This window comes from Ptychodera flava, chromosome 12, assembly GCF_041260155.1.
Source record: "Ptychodera flava strain L36383 chromosome 12, AS_Pfla_20210202, whole genome shotgun sequence".
In the NCBI taxonomy this organism is placed as follows: Eukaryota; Metazoa; Hemichordata; class Enteropneusta; family Ptychoderidae; genus Ptychodera; species Ptychodera flava.
The window spans coordinates 24,117,380-24,145,111 of NC_091939.1; the positions used below are offsets into that span (position 1 = coordinate 24,117,380).

The following is a 27,732-nucleotide window of genomic DNA, read 5'->3' on the forward strand; positions in this document are numbered from 1 at the left end:
GAGTGCTGGCATTCGTGATTAGCCGCACCTGATCGGACAACCAAGCAGAGCAGACTCAGCCCTCTGGTCGACATCTTGTTTTTTTATGGAAAAACATGAAGGATCAATGATTACAAGCCTTAACATACATTTCTTAGAGGAAAAAGAGATTTCTTGATTCAAAGTTGATGTCCGACTTTGCCGGCTACCAAATTATAAAATATTAACAGTAATCACTGCCACTTCGTCTTAAGGTAGAACGCACCTCGGGCACAGACATTCGGACTCTCAAACTTTTACAATTCTCTTCTGATATACCACATATTGGGGTTCATTTTAAAGCTCTTGGTGAAAGAAAACTTTTCACCGGCTTAGTTTTTCGAAATTCGAAAATTTTTATTTTTCTCCATAGAGTTAACACAGGGATGGCGGCCATTTTGAATTTTTAATATCGGTAAATCTTGGGTAATTTGTTTCTCTAGTACCAAAATTTGCACGGTGACCCCCTATTTTTATTCTTGATTTTGAAAGAGAATGATTGAAAGATTCCTTGAGGAAAGTTAGAGCAAAAGTTTAAGTCTTTCACTTTCGAGGTGCATACAAACTTAAGAGACTTTATTTCGAGGGCGATAGAGACTTGATGTCAACGTTTCCGGGAGGTGACAAAAGAAGCGTCAGTGAATTTCCACAAGTTAGCAGAGTCAGCAGAATATTTCAGCAATTCTCTGTGCCACGCGATGAAGCGTAAGCATAACAATGCAGCCAATGCAGGTGAGGTAGGACATTCCGGAAGAGCAATTCAATGCAAAGAGCAGGCGATCCGATATCAGAGTTGAGTCGCCGCTCAGGCGGCGTACCACTTTCATAAAAAAGCTAGTAACTTCAATGATGTCTGAATGTTTGCCTTCAGCTCGGCTCCCCCGTCACCGGTGTGTGTATGGAGGGAGCGTTCCTTCAGTAACAGAAGTATTGCAATCTCTGTAGTACATACAACGATTGCAGAGGACCGCTAGGAATTCAAAGTTTGTACTCGTCCGACGGGTTCATCACAAGATACCCGCTGACAGAAAGAATAAAGGTCAGGCAAGAGATGAGAACGGGAGTGAGGTGTGATCAAACTCTGATAAGAATGATTGTCTGAGACCAGAATGAAATTCGATTTTTTTGAAAACCAGGGCTTATCTAGCACTCAACAGGATATCACAGGCAGAGATCTTATGCACGGTGGTTCGCAGAGCCGGTCGACCACAAAAATTTATGCGGTTAAAGCTCATAAATGCCTGCTCTTTAATTTTGACTATTTTACTCTTCATTACTCAAGATTGCTTTCACGAAGACCTCTTCAGGGTATAACGAGAATCTCTCATATTTACGTAACCCCTAACATCATGAACAGTAGATCGAGTCTCGAAAATGAAGGACTTAAACTTTTTCTAAAACGTTTCTAAAGCAAATTTTCAACATTCACTTTTACAATCAAGAATAACAAAATGGAGTCACCTAATATGGCGTTGAATCCCTGCCATAATTACGCAATGTCATTTGTAATTAAGACATGCCTATCGTAATTACAATATGACATGATGAGGTGCAAAATGCGATCATTTGGACATGAAGACTTGGCATTCATAATAAAGCTGTGCCATTCCTAATGACGACATGACATGATGAGGTGTAAAATGCGATCATTTGGACATGAAGACTTGGCATTCATAATAAGGCTGTGCCATTCCTAATTACGACATGACATGATGAGATGCAAAATGCGATCATTTGGACATGAAGACTTGACATTCGTAACTACGACATGACATGATGAGGTGTAAAATGCGATCAATTGGACAAGAAGACTTGACATTCGTAATTACGACATGACATGATGAGATGCAAAATGCGAATCATTTGGACATGAAGACTTGACATTCGTAACTACGACATGACATGATGAGGTGTAAAATGCGATCATTTGGACAAGAAGACTTGGCATTCATAATAAGGCTGTGCCATTCCTAACTACGACATGACATGATGAGGTGCAAAATGCGATCATTTGGACAAGAAGACTTGGCATTCATAATAAAGCTGTGCCATTCCTAATTACGACATGACATGATGAGATGCAAAATGCGATCATTTTGATATGAAGACTTGACATTCGTAATTACGACATGACATGATGAGGCGCAAAATGCGATCATTTGGACATGAAGACTTGGCATTCATAATAAGGCTGTCCATTCATAATTACGACATGACATGATGAGATGCAAAATGCGATCATTTGGACATGAAGACTTGACATTCTTACATGAAGAATGAGAGAATTTGACCATAAGAATATTTAATGCGAAATTACATTTGATCATGCGCAATGAAGACGCACGATACAGCAACGTGCGGACATGCCATTAAGCGATGCAAAATGCAGACATGCCATTATGCCATGCAATATGCGGACATGCCATTATGCGATGCAGAATGCGGACATAAGGTTATGCGATGCAGAATGAGGAGTCGAAGCTTTGAATTAGGCTTCCTTTTCCAGTAAACTGGGGAGTCACCTTATATCTACAATGCCTCGGTGTATTTGCAAACGAGGCCTCGAATGAGAGTAGCCCGAAACTTAGCTGCAGTACTGTAGCTCGAGGTGTATTTGGGTCGGACGGCAAAACCAGAGCTACAGGTCATGTTACCAAAACCGACTTTATTATGCTTATGGTCTCCCATACGCGTCCAATTGTTTATTCTTTTTTATTTTATGCACGCCCATTAAATCTTGCGTAAGATGAATAAAGACCGTGAACCAGGAAAATGTACAAAAAATACTAAAGCAGGGCTACATTTATAAATCCCTCTCTGGAGGAGGAGAACAGAGGGGACACTTGAAGAAAAATTCAGAGTACGTTTGGGACATGCGTGGTGAAAAAAATAATGCTGCTGATTGGAATATCACTGTGGACCAATAAACAAACAAATTAAATGACACACAAAAATAAAATTTAAGGGAATAAGCGTAATCATTGCATCCGTACACATACATTTACGGACTGGACAGAATTAACAAGGGGAGGGCTGGTGTTATTTTGGGGTGGTAGGTCTCCACTTTCGCCCAAGTATTTTTGAAGGGTTATGAAATTTCTTTGGGGTATTATTTTTGCGCAACGTTTAGAAAGTAAGATGTGACCGATATATTGTTTCGCCAAAAAATCAAATCACATTTTGGGTAGTCTGTCGGTCAAACTCTTAACAAGTTTCCCTAAAAATCAGCTATATCTGTACATTTATATATGTTTCATAATCTTAAATGCACTTTGCATGAAATAAGGGTAAAATTTCACGTGTGTACAAGAAATGTGATATTTTGACAAATTTTTGCAGTTTTCAGTCCGCTATGACGATGTTCAACTTGCAAAGCATTGAAACCATGTCTGACCCACTTCCCTCAGACAGGTGGTAGCAGCGGAATTACTCTGCAAAATGTGCTGTCTTTAAAATCATAGGCTTATCATACGGCCATGTTTTGCTATCTTTTGAGTTCTCTTTTCGATTGAAATGTAATAGATACTAGGTAAAATAAATAAAAAAATATTGACTGTGCCCGTTCGCCTGTTTTGTTCCACTTGTGTAAATACGGGCATGTCAAGTTTCCCCATGATAAATATAGTCCCGTCGTATCTTAGCGCAGACTCCAAAGATGCCATTTCTTATACATGATCATGAACCTACCACAAAGTATGTCCATGCTTTGGCTATGGCTAACATTTATCCACTGTGACTGCACAGTTAAAAAACCGTGTGCCTCTTTCGTCACAGACAAACAATTTTGTTTGTTTCGTATACAAAGCAGCCTGTTTTGCAGAGAAGATTTCAATAATGTTAGTTTTACCGGGTTCATCACCTGCCTGTTATGTAAACTAATAATGACCTGAATTAAATTATGATCCAACACGAAATAGAAATAAGCCGATCTAAAAGCAGTCGACCGGCATGAACATTCCAATGGGACACTTTCCTCTCTGTCAATCAATGGGTGTACTTTATGTGCTGCATTTCTGAATAGCAGCACCTGATCGTGCAGCCAAGCAGAGCATCCTCAGCCCTCTGGTCGACATCTTGTTTTTATGGAAAAAGTGCGACAAAAGCAACATGAACGATCAATGATTACAAGCCTTAACATAAATTTCTTAGATAGAAAAAATGACATTTTTCATTCAAAGTTGAGGTCCGACTTTGCCAACTACCCTGATTTTAAAAAATATTAACACCAATCACTGTCACTTCATGTTAAGAGACTTACTTCGAGGGCGATAGAGACTTGATGTCAACGTTTCCAGGAGGTGACAAATGAAGCGTCAGTGAATTTCCATAAGTTAGCAAAGTCAGCAGAATATTCCAACAATTCTCTGTGTCAGAACAGAGGTATTGCAGTCTCTGTAGTACCTACAACGATAGCAGAGGACCGCTAGGAATTCAAAGTTTGTACTCGTCCGACGGGTCATCACAAGATACCCGCTGACAGAAAGAATAAAGGTCAGGCAAGAGATGAGAACGGAGTGAGGTGTGGTCAAATCACTCTGACAAGAATGATTGTCTGAGAACCAGAATGAAATTCGATTTCTTTGAAAACCAGGGCTTATCTAGCACTCAACAGGATATCACAGGCAGAGATCTTATGCACGGTGGTTCGCAGAGCCGGTCGACCACAAAAATTTATGCGGTTAAAGCTCATAAATGCCTGCTCTTTAATTTTGACTATTTTACTCTTCATTACTCAAGATTGCTTTCACGAAGACCTCTTCAGGGTATAAGGAGAATCTCTCATATTTACGTAACCCCTAACATCATGAACAGTAGTTCGAGCCTCGAAAATGAAGGATTTAAACTTTTGCTTTAAAACGTTTCTAAAGCAATTTTCAACTTTTACAATCAAGAAACGCTAAAAGCAGCATGTTGCTGTGTCATTCCTAATTAAGATATGGCATGATGAGATGCAAAATGCGAATGTTTAGACATGAAGACTTGACATTCGTAATTTTGACATGACTTGATATCTACAGTGCCTCGGTGTATTTGCAAACGAGGCCTCGAATGAGAGTAGCCCGAAACTTAGCTGCAGTATTGTAGCTCGAGGTGTATTTGGGTCGGACGGCAAAACCAGAGCTACAGGTCATGTTACCAAAACCGACTTTATTATGCTTATGGTCTCCCATACGCGTCCAATTGTTTATTCTTTTTTATTTTATGCACGCCCATTAAATCTTGCGTAAGATGAATAAAGACCGTGAACCAGGAAAATGTACAAAAAATACTAAAGCAGGGCTACATTTATAAATCCCTCTCTGGAGGAGGAGAACAGAGGGGACACTTGAAGAAAAATTCAGAGTACGTTTGGGACATGCGTGGTGAAAAAAATAATGCTGCTGATTGGAATATCACTGTGGACCAATAAACAAACAAATTAAATGACACACAAAAATAAAATTTAAGAAATAAACGTGCGTATACAGTAGCGCATTCGTTGAATCCTTACACATACATTTATGGATTGGACAGAAATTACAAGGGGAGGGCTGTTGGTTTTGGGGTGGGTCTCCACTTTTCGCCCAAGTATTTTTGAAGGGTTATGAAATGTCATGCATGCCTTTAGGGTCACTATGTTTTCGTGAACGTTTAGAAAGTAAGATGTGACCGATATATTGTTTCGCCAAAAAATTAAATCACATTTTTGGTAGTCTGTTGGTCAAACTCTTAACAAGTTTTCTCTAAAAATCAGCTATATATGTAGATTTATATAAGTTTGATAATTTATGTAAATGCACTTTGCTTGAAGTGAGAGTAAAAGTGCACTTGTGTACTAGAATTCGATTTTCGGACAAATTTTGCAGTTTTCAGTCCGCTATGACGATGTTCAACTTTCAAAGCATTGAAACCATGTCTGACCACTTCCCCTCAGACAAGTGGTAGCAACGGAAAAACTCTGCAAAATATGCTGTCTCTAAAATCATAGGCTTATCATAAGGGCATGTTTTGCTATCTTTTGAGTTCTCTTTTCGATTGAAATGTGATAGATACTAGGTAAAATAAATAAAAAAATGTTGACTGTGCCCGTTCGCCTGTTTTGTTCTCCTCTGTGTAAATACGGGCATGTCAGGTTTCCATAATAGAATATGGTCCCGTCGTATCTTAGCGTAGACTCCAAAGATGCCATTGCTTATGCTTGATCAAGAACCTACCACATAGTATGTCCATGCATTGACTATAGATAATATTTATCCACCGTGACTGCACAGTCAGGAAACCGCGTGCCTCTTTCGTCACAGACAAAACAATTTTGTTTGTTTCGTTTACACAGCAGCCTGTTTTGCTGATAAGATGTTAATTTAAAGAAATAACCGTAATTTATTTTGGATTATTAGCCACGGACAGAATTTAGATAATTTGGTTTAAATTTAGTGTCTTTGTACCACAATTCACATAAGCATCACCGTGACAACGTCCAACGGTTATCCTTATCGGCTTGTTGTTGTCTCAAAACAAGTAAATCATGTGATCTCCTGAAAGTATTTCAATAATGTATGCTTATCCGGGTTCATCACCTTCCTGTTAAGTAAACTAATAAGGACTTGAATTAAGTTACACTGTTATGATCCATGACGAAATAGAAATAAGCCGATCCAAAAGCAGTGGACCGGCATGAACATTCCAATGGGACACTTTCCTCTCTGTCAATGAATGGGTGTAATTTACGTGCTAGAGTGCTGGCATTCGTGATTAGCCGCACCTGATCGGACAACCAAGCAGAGCATCCTCAGCCCTCTGGTCGACATCTTGTTTTTTATGGAAAAAACATGAAGGATCAATGATTACAAGCCTTAACATACATTTCGTAGAGGAAAAAAACATTTTTGATTCAAAGTTGGTGTCCGACTTTGCCGGCTACCTAATTTTCAAAATATAACAGTAATCACTGCCACTTCATCTTAAGAGATTTTAGTTCAAGGGCGATAGAGACTTGACGTCAACATTTCCAGGAGGTGACAAAAGAAGCGTCAGTGAATTTCCATATTTTAGCATAGTCAGCAGAATATACCACCAATTCTCTGTCACGCGATGAAGCGTAAGCATAACAATGCAGCCAATGCAGGTGAGGTAGGACATTCCGGAAGAGCAATTCAATGCAGAGAGAAGGCGATATCAGAGTTGAGTCGCCGCTCAGGCGGCGTACCACTCTCATAAAAAAGCTTGTACCTTCAATGATGTCTGAGTGTTTGCCTTCAGCTCGGCTCCCCCGTCACCGGTGTGTGTACATAGGGAACGTGCCTTTAGTAACAGAGGTATTGCAATCTCTGTAGTACATACAACGATTGCAGAGGACCGCTAGGAATTCGAAGTTTGTACTCGTCTGACGGGTTTATCACAAGATACCCGCTGACAGAAAGAATAAAGGTCAGGCAAGAGATGAGAACGGGAGTGAGGTGTGGTCAAACCTACTCTGACAAGAATGATTGTCTGAGACCAGGATGAAATTCGACATCGTTGAAAACCATTTCCTGGACCCAACAGGATATCACAGACTGAGATTCACTACGCGCGGTGGTTCGCAGAGCCGGTCGACCACAAACATTTATGCGGTTGAAGCTCTTAAATGCCTACTCTTTACTTTTGACAATCTTACTCTTCATTACTCAAGACTGCTTTCACGAAGACCTCTTCAGGGTATAAGGAGAATCTCTCATATTTACGTAACCCCTAACATCCTGAAGGGTAGTCTGAGCCTCGAAAATGAAGGACTTAAACTTTTGCTTAAAAACGTTTCCCAAGCAAATTTTCAACATTCACTTTAACAATCAAGATTGAAAAAATTGGAGTAACCCTATATTGCGTTGAACCCCTGCAAAAATTAAGCTATGTCATTTGTAATTACGACATGCCTTTCGTAATTACGACATGACATGATAAGATGCAAAATGCGATCATCTAAACTTGAAGACTTGACATTCGTAATTACGACATGACTTGATGAGGTGCGAAATGCGATCATTTGGACATGAAGACTTGGCATTCATAAGAAGGCTAAGCTATTCCTAATTACGATATGATATGATGAGATGCAAAATGCGATTATTTTGACATGAAGACTTGACATTCTTACATGAAGAATGAGAGAATTTGACCATAAGAAAATTCAATGCGAAATTACATTTGATCATGCGCAATGAAGACACGCGATACAAGATGCGGACATGCCATTATGAGATGCAAAATCGGACATGCCATTATGCGATGCAAAATGTCGGAGGACATGCCATTATGCCATGCAGAATGCGGACATAAGGTTATGCGGTGCAGAATGAGGAGTCGAAGCTTGATTTATCGCAATTCCACACGATCGAGACATACAGAGATCTTTAGGGAGCGTTCAGTTATTATGGCCGGGGCTGGCCAGCAAATTCTTCCTGCGCAACAGTCAGCCATTGCACCAAAAAATTGATGAGCCCCCGCCCTTTTAAGATGACAAAAATTTTATGGAACCCCCCCCCCCACATTTCAGTTCTTTGAAACCACACTTTAAAACCTGGGCTTCTACCAGCTTCCAAGGTAATGAATATGATTTTTCCATCTTCAAGTTGGTTTTTCTCTGAGAAATTGTTAATGACAGGTCAAAGAAACAATGTGAAAGAAACCATCACTTCCAGTCGCATCGAGAAAGGATATCACGACCTCACAAAAAACCATCGACGGACAGGAGCAAAGAAAAAACGGGCCCTTTCCTCGGTTCCAATTTCATCTCCTGAGAAATCTAGTATGCGCAGTTTATGAGGGGAACTATTCTGTCATCTTTGAAGCAATAAAAACACAGCTGTGAAAAAATCTGAATTTTGTTAACTATCATTTTCATCATGAAAAAACACCTTTTATTTGAAAACCTGTCACAGCAAAGAAAATCGTTTCCCCTCGAGATACATCTGATGAGAACGAAAAATATCTTGTCATATTCCCCTATGTAAACTATGTCATTGTATCAATGTACTATGAAATATCTGAGTGCATGTTGCTTTCTTAACACGTACGAATAGGACTTTTTCTTTGACCGTTATGCATTTGTAGCCATTTTGTTTCTGTTGACTGACATTAAGGATTCTGGGCGATGAAGTTTACACGGTAATTTTCTTGACTCTTACCGGGACGGACATCAGGCTGTTACCAGCGGACGAATACTTTTTTAAAAACATATTTAATGAAAATTTTACGATTTCTGCCTATTTTTCCCCGAATACCCTGATTGCGTATTATTGACAAAACACAGAAATATAGATGTGGCGCGACGCCACTTTCTCAGACAGCCCTGTAATTTCGAATGAAGTGTACTATTTGAACATACCTTTCTCTGATGCAAGCTATCAGAGAAACCAATTTAAAATTTTCCACCGCTAAAGGAAAAGTAGCAGTAATTTTTGGTACATCGGTTCAAGGAATTAGGAATGGTTCTGTCACTTGTCCTCGAAACATGGTGAAATGGAAATTATTGGCCGGGCAAACACATTGCATTATGTAAAACATGAAATGTTTTCTATATCAATGAAATTGAATACTAGTCCGGACTTCAATTCAATTGTCAATATCATTGGACATTGTGACATAGTGGTTGTGTCGATTAGTTGAGTACCGTGTATTTCAGCATGCCGCGAGAAGATATGTGGAATTCGTGTGGATTTCCTGTAGCCCTCTAAATCATCTATTTCAGTAAACCCCCCCCCCCCCATCTGAAAAGTAAAATTGTCGGCATTGTCCCTGGCCCCATTTTTTTGTTTTCTCAAAAGACAACGAGTAACGACCATAAGCATACCTGTAGAATAGTGCCTTTGGCTTCTGTCAATATCGGTGCTTGGTTGACAGCCTGCACCTCCCGGGAGGTCTTTGGCATGAGAAAGTAGCGGCCATTAAGCCTCGTAATTACACCGGGAGATGTTGCTTCACCACAAAGACAGGTCAAGGGGTCACACCTTTGATTGCTAAGAGGGAAGAAGCAAGTCGTTAACGTTTGCGTAGTCATCAAAAGGCTGGCTAGGGTACACCCTTTCAAAAGGCTAGCAGCTATCAAATCCGCGTAACTTTGTATCAGGCATTTCACAAAAATGAGCAGTCTAGGGTAGCATCAAACGTATGTCATTGTTTCATGTCAAGAGAAAACGACATACTTTCTCGTCATAACTAATGAACTTAGGAATCATCAGCATCGGTTCGGAACTCAAAACTGATGTGAATTCATTGCCAAAATTACATTTCCAGGTTAAAAAAATCTCCCTTCCTACCTATGTTTCTATCTATCTATTTATCTATCTATCTCTATCTATCTATCTATCTATCTATCTATCTATCTATCCATGTCTGTCTGTCTGTCTGTCCGTCTCTCCGTCCGTCCGTCCGTCCGTCCATCCATTTGATTGATTCATGATATTGATCATATTTCCTCTAAGTTCAGTTTGGATGCTGGATAACTTTTTTTACTTCAATATTGTGAAAAGAATATATGAGTTTGGATGGTATTAGCCGCAATTAATTCAAAGTATTTTTGTAGAAGTTTGTCTTTCTACCGCGCAGAGAATCAAGACGTGGATAAACGACTACCCTCCGCGTCTAAAAATACTGATTGAACCTCGCTGAATGTCAACATTAGCGCCGCCATCTTGTACTTATATTATCGTGTTCAAAATGGCAACTTGAAGTACGCTTTTCATGTGCGCCTCAATTTTTTGGACTGATTTGGAATCAAGGGTCTTCAATACAAACCTGGAGATGTATGCGCGGTGGGCATGCTTGTATGTTTACCACAAGTTGTCAAAATGTGATTGTTGGTAATAATTGGCAAAAACTTTTTCATGGTCGATGAATCCTTTGAGGACGATTCCCCACTCACACTGACAGGTTTCCTTAATAAATGCCATTTATGTATCCCGGATATCCTAGTCGATTCATCTGCATTGCTGTTAACATCTTCAGAGATTTCGCTGCATATATATCGGTATACATACGTACTGTAGTGTTTAGTTTACTGGAAGTATGTTAATTTAAAAATATCAGTATTAACAGGACAGCTGCTGAAATGTTTGACACGATGTAATACGTCTTCCGTGCTGATTGTGGAAAACAGTCAGAACACTGGTATGTCATATATATTCACCGACACCTATATATCTATGCTGTCGTGAACAAGACGAATTATGTTTCCGAAATAATCTCAGCGCTATTTCGTTTCAACACTTTGAGGATGAATTTTTTTAACACTGATTTCATAGATCAGGTTTGAGATAGTGATAACCCGAGCTACTCGTATAGCAACCAAGGCAGAGGTTAAATGAATCATGGAAATTACGGTTTCTTCCAATTCCCTGTGTGGAGTGGAACAGCGACAAAGTAATTTTTCACTGAAGAGGGAAAGTGTTTGTAGTATATTTAAAAATTGACCAGTCTTTGTCCTATAAAAAGATTATCAAAGTTTTCATAACACTATCACATCTCAAACCGTGTTTTTCCTAAAACAAGTCAATTATCTCCACGATTTCATTTATCTGTATGTAAAATAGCATTTCAAAGAAAAGCGTCAGACAAAAGTACCTAAAGATATAACTGTGCAACGTTGATGGCGCTGGTGTTTAATATGCGTTGAGTCAGTGAGCGTTACATGTGCACTGGTTACGGACAACGAATGACGTACTCCTTCATCGCGGTCAATATATTCCACCTAAATTGATATATGAACACCGCTACACACCTGAAGCAGACACGCTTTCACGACCAGTGAATAAATAAGGTCTTTGGAGTGTGCTTTCATTGTACTCAGTCTTGCTAAATGACACTCGGGTGAACAGAAAGGACAACGCCCTCCCTATTCACAATTGCTGGACCGGGTGAATATAAAACCGGCAACGAGAAAATATTCAATTACTAACCATTTAGCGAACAAGTCCATCAGTGATAACGATAAAAAAACTGAATTCTGCTTGACACCGAAGCTAGAAGTTTTTCCCTTGATGACCTATCGAGTCAACATTTGAACGAATTCGGGGGTAAAGATCATGATGATCCGCGCAGCAGTCGTTTGGATAAATGTCTTTCAACACTACCCACCACTGGTTCTCTTAAGGTCCGGTCGATAAAGCTAAAGGTGAAAGTTCCTAACAATTTAACAATCCAACAGTGTCGTTGACCAAATTTCTGCTGTTGCTTAGAGACGAGCTACTGTCTGCTTCAAATGCTTAAACACTGAATGAAAAGCATTATTCTGTCGCTCTAGTAAACGACAGTAGTGAGGGCTATTATCAAGGTCAACTGTGGAACTAAAGGTGATTCTCCTCCAGTCAGCCATTGTTCCTTTGTCCGCTTGCAAATACTGGGTCAGGGTTCAGCGACTAGTGCCTTGACGAAGTTTGGCCGAACTAGTTGAATATCAAAGGCTGACCTTCAATCGTCACAAATACGGTTGGTAAAATTAACAGATGTAATTTACTGTCACCATTTAAATAATTCCTGATCGACGTACTGATGTAATAGAACGGGACAAAAATGTAAGGTATGCAGAAATTATAGCGGTGTGGCTGGGACTGGTGTCAGCCCAAAATGGTTGCAAAATAAGAGAAATGTTCTCTACTGGGTCTTTAAATTATGTATTGTTCCTGCAGCATAAGCAGATGCATAAAGTGCTGAAGTTTCATGCTGAAGGACAGACCATCCTGTATTGAGAATATAAGTGAAAAACAAAATTACAATACCATGAAAAGTTCCAATAGACTAAAACGTTGTAAAGAAAAATGCAAATCTGTGAACAGTGACACTGGAGCATCCACCCACGTGGTAGAAACGCCTTCTGTCAACAGGTGGAATGCATCTGCATGAGACACCGAGATGTGCCATCTTCTTAAATGATCAGCAATGCGATTGTCTTGACCTGAAAGATGCACTGCTCGAAGTTCGAAACTGTAAGTGACATGACAAGCCACAGCTCTCCCAGGTACTGTAGCATTTGAGCATCTCTAGAAGGCCCTGTATTGATGACATTAAAAGTGGACATGTTATCACAATATAATTGAATGCGGAGGCCTTGCCATAACTGAACCCATAAGCGGCATGCTACAAGTTCTGTTAAAAGTTCAAGTGCGTTAATGTGTATGTTGTTGCAGTATACCTGAAGGGAAAATGGAATGAAAATACAAGCCGTTGTAAACAAACCCCGCAACCTGTGTGCAGGCATCTGTGGAGAAAAGGCATCAGGAAGCTCCATCTATGATGTGGAATAACTTAGACACCATTGTACAGTGGTATGAATGTACGCCACCAAACCAAATCTGCAAAGAACTGAGCATCTATAAGTAGATACGTGGCGAGTTGTATTGAGCTCGAAATGTTTGAAGCATACGTTATAAAAACACCCTGCCTGTGCGCACACAGGCTGACACTGCGTGTAATTTTCCAAAAAATGATTGAAACTGGCGTTTAGACACAAAAGTGTTATTATGCCAGTCATCTAACTCTATGATAAGCATAGTTAATTTCTGAGCTTGGATAGACATAGTCATTGTTACTCTATTAAATTCTGTGCTTAAAAATACCATTCTTGTTGAAGGGTGGTACCGCTTTGTCATGTGCCTCCTTGATGAGTAAGTTAGTTTAATGTAATATCCATCATAGAAGTCTGGCGAAATCCCGTCATTAATTGCAAAATTTGTCGGGAAACTCAAATCCGTAACCACCCTACGGTGAAACGAATCCTTCCTGGGAACGGTCTGAAGTGGTGACAAAACCAACTGACTGGGCAGTAGTGGGTTACTTGTGAAAGGTCCTGCAGTGGCATCAGCTGCTACTTCTGTTGTGATGAAATGTCCTATGTCCTCTACAAATTGGTACACCGAAGCATGATTGCAAATTTCGAAGACTGGTACAGTGTCTCTGCTATAACCAACTGACCATCCAAACTGGTGATAATCACAAATAATAAAGTCATGGTAGTTTTGAAGTAGTGATCGCCACAATGGCAGATACAGTTTTGTAGGCACAGGGTAACAACAAAGGCGATAATTGGGTGATCCTGACATATGCACCTGTTTATGTGTCATACAAAAGTATTCAAGTCTTGGCATCATCAAGCCTGAGACTGAAGTGAAAACTACTTTTTTCGACAAGTACTGTCTGTGTAAAGTTATGGACTTCTGAGTTAGTCTGACATGAAGAGGACCAATCAATAGACGATGTTTCCGCTGATTGCGGATCTCGCGAGACTTTAATACATGCCCGTAGAAACAGGATTCCAGCTTAGTAATACAAGTCAACTTTGTATGGAAGTAGAAAAAGTGCAGAACTGAGCAAGATTGCAACTTCATATATTTTACGCAGTGTTTAACATAATTAGTGACTTGTCCTGTTTTACGCAGTTTGTCCTGTGTTGCGAGAACACGTCCACTGCGAACCACATATTCTCGCGATATCTCGGAATGTCTCGCGCGGTTCGGAATATGGTCTATTGACCCATGTGTTGGATATGGCTTGAAAACAATATAGCTGTTGGTGATCTGGCCATAGGTGAGAGGTGCAGAATGTGTTGAGGTAAGGGACCAGGTGTCCCGAGTATCTGAAATCGAGTGAGCCTGCAAATATGGAAATTGAAGAAACTGTAGACCCTGATTGAAAATCCGAAAGCGGTTGTGCTGACGGGAGACCAAGACTAGAAATTGTTGGACAAAAATCACTTGTGCTTACAGGTTATGAGGAGTGATCAGGTGAAGTGGGTTTGTATTCTGATCAGTCCACGGCAACTGCCTCTGGTGCCATAGTTTTCTGCTGTTGTTACTCTGACAATCTTTTCCACTGTATGGTTCTACGGTATTCTTAAATTTGTGACATCTGTAACAAATGTGATGTCTAAAGCATTTATCTCTCCACTCACAGGTCTGGAAATTTGCTTTGTAGCAAATGTCACTTTCCTTGTCAGTGTCCTTCTTTGCTATGTTGTTGTTTACTTGTTTTACTGATTTCGGGGTGTCTGGGGAGAGTATTTCTTTCTCAAACTGATCGAAAGAATTTTTCCACTCGAATTCCCTACACTGTATCTTCTCTAGAACAGTGCCATTTAAATTCAGAACATCCAGCCAATTGTTTTGTATAAAAGCCGCATTATTGCAGATGTAATAATATGTGTCTGCGTTCTGTATATACCATGGGCAGATATGCAGAATTGATGATTTCCAGTTCACCTCTGACTAATTGCGCCATTGTTAGACTGGCAAACTTTGGTACCTTTCCTCCTTTTTCTCGAGGTAGGCGTAAGTGAGGCCAACGAACTCCAGGCCCATCGACTGTACCAGGAGCCTGAATGTCTGTAGGGGATTTGCCTGACTTGCCTTGTGTTGATGATGGATGAACAAAATGATTAGGACTAATGAGCGTGTCCTTGTACAGTGGCAGGCCTATGAGATACTCTTACTGTGAAGGCCGAATCAGGCACCTGAGCTAGTGGGGCGTCGGTTGCATAGTTGGCAGTTGTATCATGATGTAAAGTTTCTATAGTGATCTTCTGACCGTTGTCCTCATCACTGATTGTTGCGGGTGCGCACGAGTTAGCCGAGGTATTAGTAAGAGGTGGAGTGGCAATCAGATGTGAAACATTAGTAGTCATGTGACCTAACGAATTTGTAATGCTCTGTTGCATAGTCGGTACTTAAACTGGCTGATGAGTCAGACAGAAGTGGTGAAGAGACGATAGGTTGTTGCACGTGATTTGTGGTGTCGTCCTCGATACCGAGAGAATGAACTTCCCGCTCTAAATGTTTAATGCGAACTGTTCCAGATCATGCTGTGCGCGTTTTTGCAGTAACAAAGTTCTTTCTCTCAAAAGTTCTTGTTGCTTTCCCTTTATTAAGCGAGTGGACTGTTTTCTTTGAAATACTATGCTATAGTAATAGGCACATATACGATACAGGTAAGGCTTGTATAATGAAAAACATTTATTGATCGCAATACCCGGTAATTTAATTTAGTTGCCCTAAGCTCTAAATAGTCTGGTAATTTCAATACGAATACACGTACACTTTCGTACAAGCTGTCTTCTCAAGCTCCTAAAGAGTGTTTGATCTGACATGTGAATTTGCTATCAAAAACATTAAGAGATCCGTAACATTACACCTCGGTCGAATGGAAAACTGCCACTTTGACGCCATTTAGATGTTTATTGTTAACCGTCATCTAAGTTTTAAACGGTGAAATGCAGACTTCCGTACCGTATGACGTATGGGTATCAAAAGGCAGGTATTCCTGATTGTGGTCTGCATACTGACAAACTATGAGACATCGGGTTAACTTGAAAGGGGGGTAATTACAGACAGTAGCAAGCACCCAGTAAGCATTTGGTAAAAAAAAGTAAATTTGAGGAGAGAAAATCTAACATAATATTATTGTAAGACGCAGTTTCACCAATTTTAGTGCAAAAAGCAGACTTACTCAAAGTTTTGGCAGTCAGTTTATCGCTGAATGTCGTTCACTTGCATCACAAAGTTAACTGATAATGATGGTTTACTTACTTCCTGGGAAAACACATTGTATCGCAACTTCACAATCTTAAGGTGTTGCATTCTTTGGCCGAGAGAATGAAGGGCGGTCCTCTATTTTGTTAATGAAAAATCAAAGTAAGCGCGAATAGAGAGAGGAGCAACTTTAAACGCCTTATTTCAGGCAATGCTTGGCTACAAGCTCAGAGACAACACGCGCATAAATGATCACATATTACATACACGCCAGGGCTCACGAAATTAATGTAGACACACAAGCACACACAAGCACATTTTTCCACATCGAGCAACTAAGCAACATCGAAACATTCGACTAGGTCACGGTACTTTATTTATCAAAGTACCGCACGAAATGACAGTAAATTCAAATATAAAATCACAAAAGAATTTGTCCAATAGCGACCTCAAGCGGTGACAATTGTCATTTCTCCACGGGGCAATTGATGATAACACCATATTCTCGATCAGTTATAAAAGCTCTGGTTAAATGAATACGAATATGTGAGAAACTTGTGGATGTGAGATAATATAGACTGAAAGTTCAGTCGCCCGACGGCGCTCTTTACGAAGAGGGGGAGCTTGGAGAGCGCTCTCGAGCGACGGATCTTTCAGTCTGGGAATGACACAGGGAAATGGTCATTATTCACCGAGGAGGAAAAAAGTGTTAATTGTCCTTGCAGTACACCAGTCTAATCAAGGTCCTCATTGTACTTTCCTATTCCCATCGTTGAAGAATTTCTGTTGAGTAACGTACAAATCAAAAATCTAACTCCGGAAAGAACCTTGTGATGGGACATGCATGTAATGACCTTTCTGGTACCCGATTCAGTGATGTGGTGTCATATGTGCTTTAGCATTGTTAAACATTCGTTAATGACAACGAATGACATAGCAACATCTTCTCAGCCGATATCCTGCTCCTAGATATTTGTACGTACAAACCCTATACCAGTAACTGCTACGTTTGTCGCGATCTGCGATGAATAAATTGTCAGTGCTCTCATTGAGTTCACCTAGCTTGACACAGAGTGAATAGAGTCAGTGGTATGGCACCTTAGCAACACAAAGCACTGTACGTGAAGCTGGCAGACTACATAGGAAAAATATCGTTGGTGCGCGCCCCTCTGACGAACACCGAACTGCCAGCTACACAGTCCACTGGCACCGAGCACACTGTGATCCTGCATAGTGACCTTGCCCTGACGCTACTTGGAATGCTACGCTGAAAAAGAATCTGGGAATACCAATATTTTAGTCAAAACATGTGAGTAAGAAAAAGAATAAATCGTTTGACAGGTATCTACTTAGTTAACAATGCTGAGCCTCGCAATTTAGTTTTCTGTGCTGATCGTAGGTAAATATGCAATGCTCTCAGTGAAACAGTTGATGAGGCATTGGGACAACGCTTTCAACACGCCCTACTTTAAACGTTGGCGAGTGTCATTCGCAACGACGTCAGTATTTTCTTGAAAATGGAGTATATATTTGACTCTCACATATCTACCTTGATCTCCGTGTGACAGAGCAGTAGACCAGTAGCTGTTCCTCCATCAGAGACGGTTTCGCACATGGCGGATCGGTTTATGATTGATTAACGATCCAAAGTATAGTACTCATCTTTTCATTGTCGCCTGAATTTGTGCTCTGAAAGGTAAATTGGAATGAGATTGTCATGAATTGGACCTGCAAACTAATTTTGTTGTTAAGAAACAGTCCGAGTCTTGAAACTTATTATACATACAAATATATATGGTATAATTTATGTTGGTTTGGAAAAGTAAGCTATAAAATAAAGTTGTCCAGTTGTATAACGAATCAACAATGCTAAAACATCAACTTTTAGGGAAGTTTAGAACTTATCACCCTCAGACTCCTTTTCCACGGAATTGACCTTCATTTTAATCATTTACTCCACTACGTCGTCAGTAATGTGTGACTGTTACTCCATAGCTGTCTTCGCCATTCATTGCTTGACGTAACACGAGGCCCCCTCTCTTTGAATGATAGCTTCAAGTCTGTGTCGATGAGATTTTTTTGTTGATATAAAGACTAAAATTTCTGTCATTATAAAACTAATTACGTAATTCTTCTGAAAATTAGTTTAAAAATCCGATGGCAAAACCGATGGCTACTTGAGAAAACATGCCTCTGCCGTCAATGGTCGACTGTCCCTTGCGGGAGCGAATATCGTAATTTTCCTTCAGCTTAGAAGTTCCTAAGCATTTCAAATAGATCGTCCTAAACAGGCATAGCCACTGTACGGATAGTCTGTGTTTCGCTTACTCGGAGATACGCTCATTAAGCTTTGTCGCTGTGCTTCGAATGAAGGAAGCGAATGGACATCATGGTTCATTTTGAAGATAAGTCTTGGGAGACGATGTCAGTTTTGACCTCCGACAACCACATTTATTTTGTTTGCCCTCCTGCAAAACGAGATCAAGGAGTGGCTAATTTCTAGCAAGCAAATGTCAAAATGGCATCACCCGAAACTTTCAACACACATGTATACAATTCACAAAAAATACGACGAAACTGTGATGAATTCCGAAACGTGTTGTGTGAAGACCAAATAAGTCAGAGGAGTCGTTCGTGCTACATTGGAACAAAAGTTAAACAGTCTGTATTGATAACTAAATTAATGCTTCCATAAGTTCATGGCTAACATGCGCCTGCCGTCGACTGTCTGTCTGTCCACCTTTCCTCTTCCTGTCGATATTTAAACATTTGATATTTAAACATCTATCTATCTATCTATCTATCTATCTATCTATCTATCTATCTATCTATCTATCTATCTATCTTTATATATGCACATATATGCACAGAAGACTAAATGTTACTCATTCTTGACAATTGCATCATGTCGATGAAGCAAAACTCAGCAAACAATCAACATTTTAAAAAAGTGTGTAGGTAAATCATACTGACGAAAGATTAGAAAATTAGCACACTGCCTTAACATACGTTTCATCGAGCCGGGGAAAGATTAAGCAAAAACAACTTTAAATGCTGGGAAACTTGCAAAATATTTCAGGAAAATACATTGTGAGATATCATTAGAAGTCATGACTGGTGTGGTGTAAATTGCATAGCTGGGCAAAGTACGAACCTTTACCTTCATAAACAAGAAACCAAGAATCCGGGTTCACGCACAATAAATGCACTCTCATGATGTCATACATTTCATGTGTACACCATAAGCATCAGTCGGCAGGAGGGCTCGGCCGGTCTTGTATGCGCCATTCATTTCGGCCAGGGTTGTTCGCGATCATTATATTGATCTTTGTTTGTGGAAGACCATGGGTCAAACCCCCTAAAATGAATCACAAAGGGACTGGCTTCTTCAGCGTGCCTACACATTCTTGACATAGATCTGTACAGACATATAAAAACCCGTAGAAAAACCTTGTATTCAAGACTGGATACTACCGACAATGCTACCGTTGGAGTACCTTCTGTGAGTGAATTCCCTTTCATTGGTATAGTGTCGCCATCCAAGATAGACAGGTTAAAGAACTGCACACAATACTAGGTTTTGCCACTGTGAATGTGATGCGCTGCGAAGGAAATTATCGAACTTCTGAGACGTACCTCAATATACTCCCTCAATACATGTTATGAAATAAATTCATAATTTTCTTGTGCATACGGATAAACGTCATCGTAGCCGGGGAAGTATGTCATAACATAAGCATTAATAAACAGCATCTTTGTTAGTGCTGTGAGTCCGTGACGACGTATGCCGAAATTTTACTTATTATTCATTCACATATTGGCATTATCGGAATCAACGAAATCTGTGTCATCCTTAACAAATGTATTCCTATATCTATTTCATTTGCTTCTTTCTGACTCCTTCCAATGTGAAATATGTGTCTGATTTGTTAAAAGTAAAAGGATAAGCCCCCATTTTGGTTATGAAAACTCAGTTACAGTAACCAATTCCCGTACGCACTTTTGACTCTGATTCTCCCCGTCCCTTTCTGTTCATAATACTGGTTCTCTACCGAAGGAAAAGTCGTCACGTGTACCGTGCAAGATCTAAAATCGCTTTATGTACAGTCTTAAAATGTTTTTGTACTGATACTTGTCTTGTTGTTTTGTTTTGTTTTGTTTTTTATTGTTTCGTTTCATATATTTTGCTTCTTTTTGCACGTTCCGTTGATTTTAGTAATCTCGTCTGTTTCCATCGGCCACAGATGGCTGTCGAACATTTTCTGTTAGAAATAGCCGAGCCGATGCAATTATTCTTTCTTCACGGTGATTCACAAATCAACCGCTTGCTTCGTTGACTACGGATGGTGACAGCCAAGGCGAAGGACGTGGTGCGATTTAGAACGTAAACCCGGTCCGGGGCTTTTTAGGGACTGTCCCACTTTAACACGATTGAAACTAAATTGGGATAATTGGATGAGAGTAAGTATAACGAAAGTTTGATGAAATCGAAATTTTTACAGCTTAAATTTCACAAAAATAGAATACTGTAAAAATTAAAATATTGTTTTCATCGAACAAAACAACAAAAACACGTCAATTATTGTATATCCCTTAAATCGTATTCATTTGTATTAAAAGGTGGGATTTTTGTGTAAATGTCATAAAAAAACGACACAAAATGCATAAAATGTGTCTAATTAATGACTTTGAGTCGGGGCACTTTTAAAATGTCCCTTACTTTTTCGTCAATTTGGGGCTTAATAAACATAAAATGTAGTCAGGGCACTTTTGAAATGACCCTGACTAAATAAACCTTGAATCGATCGAAAAACTTCATTTTGGCTGGGGAAAAGTAACAAATCGAGATTAAAACTAGTATTTCAGTACCAAAGAAAGTATAGACAAGTTCACATATTTTCATTCAAATATAAATATTGTTCATAAGTATTGAACAATATTGTATTAGATGCAGTCATGCAATGATTCTTACTCATAACATGAGCACAACATCGCAAATTTTGAGTAAAATTTTAAAGATGGTTAGTAAATATGGTGTAATATTTAACAAATTCCTTAAATTTTTGAGAAATTGTGCCAATCCAATTATCCCAATTTAGTTCCAATCGTGTTCTTTATTGAGTTAAAAAGTCAAGACCTCTCCAAAAAAGCTAATTCGTGAAGAAAAGACAGTTTCTTGGCGCGGTGTTCTCATCATTGACGGGCGATAATGCAATATTCTTCTATTCTGCGGGCAAATTTGTAAACAACAGCGGGTCAGCAGATACTTCGATTCTGTCGTTTGCCATAGTTTGGCGGGGAAAGGTAGTGAATTGTTCGAAATACCTCAGTATAGTATATTGTTATGCAAAACACACCTCCGATCACTAGTTGTAGGGTCTACTAGTTTGATACCAAGGCTGTTAACATAAAAGTTGGACATCGTATGTTAGGAGAGGAATTGCAAAACGACTGGACATCAGAATTACCCCGCTGCTGTATTTTACAGACAGATTTCTTTTCGTTGGGTCTATACATTGACCGATTACGTCCAGTTGCTTGTATTGCTGCATGTCCATTCAAACTAGCGTCAGGCAAATGGATGTCGCGAACCCCGTCATTGAGGCAACATTTTCGACAGATCTGATATGTTTTGAAAACTTAGAATGGCTAAACAAGCATACGTTCACGAGCTTAACCACATTTTTTGCAGCAGATGCTCTAATAAGTGGTTTTTCCTAGACTTGCTGTGCGCGCCATTGAATGTAGTGCATCTCCAAGTGTATATTCTCGCTTTCAAGACCTCGCTCACCTCCCTATTATATTAAAAGCAATGATAAACGATCACGTCTATGGCGGCAAAGACAGACATGCTATGAGCAAAGCCGCCGAGGCGACCGAGGTCTAGAGTGCTATTTAAACAAAAGGTAGCCGGGTTGCTTTCAACATACCGGTAACCTAAAAAAACTCTTGTCCTAAACTGAAATTTAACACCTGTTCTCATCTCTTATTGTCAGGGCTTATGTACATACACTTCTGACGTCATCATAAGTTTACTTTCTGTCTGAATGCAGTTGTACTCTGCACTGCACTAGTCATTTATCAGGAGCAGTTATCAGGATAGATATACATGAAGCTGCTCAAGTTAAATTGCGGTCTGGTTCTTACGTGAGCGGAGGGGTTTTTCTTCTCGTATAATCGGACTGAGAAAGGGGCGGGGAGCAATTAAACGTCATCCGGAGGAGACATTTTATTCTTTCATTCGGCAGGTACCTATGGATGAGCTCAGAGAGCTGATGGGGAGGGGAGGGCTTATGTTCATGTGTATTGAGGGGATGAACAGAAGCCCTATAGGTAATTGAAGTTAGGAAATTTTGTAAATTGGAGGAGAGCAAACTGTGATTTTTGGCCAGTTTCCAACTTTTAGAAGAAGGAAGAAGGGTAAGTGGGCGAAGGGGAAACATTTGTTACTGGATGCAGCAGATGCAAAACAAAGTGAACGAATTACGAAAGTGAAGGGTTGGACATTTACAAACATAGGCACTAATCTGAAAAACCATAATCACGCAAGTAACATATCAAGGCAGACGCATATACACATTTTCACATAGAGAAATGAAGAGATGACAATAAATCTGAGAGTCCAATAGATTTCCTTTAATAGCGACCTCAACACTGAGAAGTGAGAAGTATGTTTTCTCTTACAGAAACAAATAGAAAATGACAATAACAACGGGAACGTCATTATTTATACAGCTTGTCACTGTAAATATCTAAAGCTTTCTCACTTATCTCTTCAACGAAATAACGCTCACATTTAACATTTTTCATTTCCTTTCTTCGTTTTCAATGAAGTTCTTTATTGCCAAATTTAATTTCCTGAATAGTAAAATACATTAAAGAAATAACTTTTAAAAGTACAAAGAGACATATCTCGGCAACGTTGCTGGCACCTGCGTCGTTAGCGAATGTCAACGTCGCTATGCGATGGTTACTAATAACAACGGATGATGTACCGACATCTTCGCCACCAATACCCTGAGCCTAGGTAGGTGTATGTACAATACCTGAACCAATAGCAGGCACGTTTGTCACGATCTGCGGTGAATAAAGAGAATGTTTTTTATTATATGCATTTATTGAATTTAAACTTGAGTGACTAAAAATAGAAGTTACCTCATGTTGAACGTAAAATGGAATACAACATTGAGCTTAATTGCTCCACTCCTGTCCTGCTAACACTGCATTTGGCTTTAACTCCTGAACAAAGATGTGTGGGACATGCACAAGGCGATACCAGAGGCATTGTCCTTGTGATTTTTGTCGAGTGTTGTTGTCAAATAAACTCGCCGATTCTGTCTTCGCTGATCGTTGACTAATACTGATCGATCTGATTGTAAAATTTGGAAGAAACGCTCTCAACATGTCGCATTTTTACAGTTGTCTGGTGTGTTATGGAGTAACAACACTTTTCTTAAAAATAAGCACACGCGGGATTTTCAATTCAGCTTATTACAACCGTACACCTACCTTGATCTCCGTGTGACAGAGCAGTCAACCAATAGATGTTCCTGCCCTCGCATTTTTCGGAGATGGTTTCGCCCACGACGGATCGGTTTATGATTGGTTTACCAGCCAGAGTGTAGTACTCGTCTTTTTCATCGTCGTCTGGATTTGTGCTCTGAAAGAGAGATAAGAATAGAATTGTCAGCCATTGGGTCGCGGAAAAATTATGTTTCTGTTTAAATGTAGACAACGTTTTATGTTGACATACTTATTACACATGTGTCGATCTGTACGAGTAAGCTATAAGATTAAGTTTTCTGGTAATATAACGTTTTAATAATGTGATAGGAATACGTTAACTTTTTTCAAGGAAGTAAGAACTGTCACACTTTCTCCCAGGTTTTCCCTTGTACATCATCGATATTATGATGATGTCACTCTGCCATCGGCTTGCTCATTTGGTCAGCCCTCCTACTTACCTTGGAGTCGCCACTTTCGATATCTGCCTTCAAATCCGCAGGTGAAGTGTTTTCATCGCCGTTCATTGGCTTGACATAACACGAGTCCCCGTCTCTCGGAATGAAAGCTTCAAGGCCCTGTTGATGAGATTAATTTTTTTGGTTGCAAGGACTACAATTATTTTGATTATTTAAGTCATTTCGCTATTCTTCTTAAATTAGTTGTAAGTGATAACCAAACCACGATTCTCTAATCGATAGCTAAATGTGGAAACATATGTCACAACCTTTAACAATCGGACGACACCAGCCATAATGAGTGGAATCAATGCATCCTGAGAGAATTTGGTAATTTTCCTCGAGTTTAAAGAAGGTTTTTGACAGATTTCATACATTTGTCGATATGCTTGCGATTGCCGATCAGAATGGAAATATCTTAAGATGAACAGCAATAGTATTGCATTTTGTCATGTCTACTAGTTTGCATTCGTGCTATCACGGGGTAAAAGTTTAGATGCAATTATAGTGCTGGTGAACTTGAGTTGGTTCATGTTGGCTAAATATCGGAGGTCAGCAATCGCCCACATTCGCATCATGTAAACTTTGAACAACACATAGAGTTCAACTGAAATTCGAAAAAGCGTGAGAAATAGTTACATGATGGGTTGAAAAACCTTAGAAAGCAATCTTAAACAAAAACAACATAATTTTTTTTCTAACCTTCTTCATCTGGCAGGGTTTTTCTAGAGAGTACGTATATTTACTACACGATTTAGGAAGTCAAGGCGATTCACTTGGACTTGGGGGGGGGGGTTAAACAATAGAATGCAATAAATTACTCACCGTGTTAAAATCTTCAACGACGTCAGCATCGTCTGAGTTCACACTCTTGAAAATCTCCACATTCTTCTCTTCATCAATGACGATAGTTTCTTCTCTTTCCGTACCTCCATCATTCACAGTGACAGAGTACGTATTGGCCTGCAATATCAGGTGTACAGACATATGTATATATTGATAAATAAAATATATGCACATCTAAATCAACTTGTTCAACTGATGCTAATCTTATACCAATGTAGAACTGAAGATGTAATACTTCGGTGAAACAAAATTCATGATGTAAAAGAACAGTCGGCGGGTTGCCCACTATACCCGTCAAATAATTACATGACTTTTTTCTCCTTTGGTCATCATTTATGTAAATAGAAGTCTACGAAAGTATACCACATGAGAAGCGGATATATTCCAGAGAAATGTCTCACCTTCGACTCGGCGGGATCAGCGGGTGCAGACTGGACCGCACTGATCGCCAGGTACGCAACAACGATCACCAATGACTTCATTCTTTCTCCGATGTCTGCAGCTGTCAACGTGCCTCAGTTTGAGTTATGCTGGTCTCTTCACGGCTATGCTGAGCGCAAATGATTCTGAAGACTTAATGCCTCAACACCGTGCCTTATATACATTTCGTATGGCGGGAAACAATACTTCTCTTTAACGACAATACTTTTCCTACTTGGAAGTGCGCCAAATGTTTCAGAAAATAAAGTTTTTGGTCACTAACAACACGAGTTGATGTTTTTGTAGCACCTAGATGCCATTATTGATATATATCACCTATAAATCATGGACTTTCCCCAAACTTCCCAGCAATCAATATAACCGGAGATCCGGGCTTGCATACGTATACAATTTACTTTCATGCCTTTATTCATCGTAACAATCGTTCGGCAGGTGGGATCCTCCTACCTTCTTTCAGTGAGGCCCTTGATGCTCATTTCAATGCCCTTCTTTTGGCGTGTCCTTGACTTAGATGAGGTTTTCGCCATTGACTTCAAATTTGTAAAACAGACACATCCTGTCTCTCTTTAAATTTCACCGAATAAACTGTTATTCTTAACGGGAAAATTTGTGTATGGATATATTAAGCTTGTTAGAGCTATTGGATTTACTGCGTACGATCCTTGCTAGATGAAGGGAGTGATACAGTTTCACTGCACCTGGGTAAAGTGGTCTTTAGAATGTGAGTCGATTTGACTATTTTAGGGACTGTCCCGAATTATTGCAGAAAACAGCTGTTCGTGTAAAAAGGCGTTTCCACGGTTTCTTGGGACAGGAAATTTCTCGTATCTGTGGACTCGGATGTCATACATGTAATTTGCTCAGCGGACAGTTTGTTAGAAAAATCAAGCAAGCGAACAGGCACTAGGATGGATCAGCTGTTTGTCATAGTTAGCCGGCGAGGCAATGGTGAGAATATGTGGATGTGGGACTGCAGAGAGATGCTTCCCTTAGTTAGGAGAGGACTATATAGCGGGAGTTTTCAGTTTAGGAGACTGAAAGGGGAATATCATTTGATATAGCGGGGGGGGATAGTTGCATAACAACTTAGCCGGCTATTGAACCACTCTTTTTTGGGAGTGGAGATTTAGCCGAGCGGTTCTCTCTGTGGCCTCTCCGCTAGGCGACTGATGCCGTATGTTGTGGGTTCGAACCCGATTGAAAAACTAGCCGTATTTTCTACCCTGGGTAGGTAACTCTGCTGGTGGACAGAATTGTCCCCGAGGTTATCGTTCGCCAAGTTAAAGCGATGAATTCGTTTCTTCGCTTTGATAAAGTTTGTATGTGCGATGTGTGATGGTGAGCATGCGTGCGTGAGTGCTTCAGGAACTATAGAAGGTGTGGAGCGGTCTCAGTCAGAAAAATGTAACAACTTAGCCGGCTATTGAACCACATTTTTTGGGGGGATTGGAGATTTAGCCGAGCGGTTCTCTCTGTGGCCTCTCTGCTAGGCGACTGATGTCGTATGTTGTGGGTTCGAACCCGATTGAAACTAGCCGTTTTTGCAAACAGCGCACATTTTCCCTGAAAGTTTTAGTTCTGTTCAAAGTACCTTACAATTATATCTACATGTTACTTTGTAGAAGGAATGTCTGATCACGATTTCTCGAAGTGTACAGGTTAGACACCGGGGGTCCTTGCCCAAGCCTCTTACACAAAGCTGTGCATAGCATTTTATTACTATTATTATTACTTTGTTATTACCAAATCGAGTCGATAAGGATTGTGACTTGGTGTACATACATACATACATACATACATACATACATACATACATACATACATACATACATACATACATACATACATACATACATACATACATACATACATACATACATACATACATACATACATACATACATACCAGAATAATAACACAATATAGTACAAAGTAATGACATGCGTTATTTAAGTTACATGCATCCAGCAATCATCAGACAGAAGCATTGAAT

At 39.8% G+C, this 27,732-nt stretch overlaps 1 protein-coding gene across 1 annotated transcript; it reads right to left on the reverse strand.

Annotated features, from left to right (window-relative positions):
* Nucleotides 1-23,105: 23,105 nt before the first annotated feature.
* Nucleotides 23,106-26,041, reverse strand: LOC139145460 (arenicin-1-like). Its single transcript, XM_070716657.1, has 5 exons — nt 25,699-26,041; nt 25,277-25,414; nt 24,455-24,571; nt 24,000-24,150; nt 23,106-23,567 (listed from the first exon to the last, which is right to left on the reverse strand). Exons 1-5 carry the CDS (start codon nt 25,777-25,779, stop codon nt 23,464-23,466), a joined length of 591 nt encoding a protein of 196 aa, XP_070572758.1. The 5' UTR covers nt 25,780-26,041; the 3' UTR covers nt 23,106-23,463.
* Between the last annotated feature and the right edge of the window lie 1,691 nt (nt 26,042-27,732).

Excerpts from the sequence above, each read along its gene's own strand:
- LOC139145460 (XM_070716657.1), bottom strand. The coding sequence starts at position 25,779 with ATGAAGTCATTGGTGATCGTTGTTGCGTACCTGGCGATCAGTGCGGTC. Across the intron at positions 24,572-25,276 it reads TCGTTGAAGATTTTAACACG|GGCCTTGAAGCTTTCATTCC; the intron begins GTGAGTAATTTA and ends TCTCATCAACAG. Across the intron at positions 24,151-24,454 it reads TCGAAAGTGGCGACTCCAAG|AGCACAAATCCAGACGACGA; the intron begins GTAAGTAGGAGG and ends TCTCTCTTTCAG.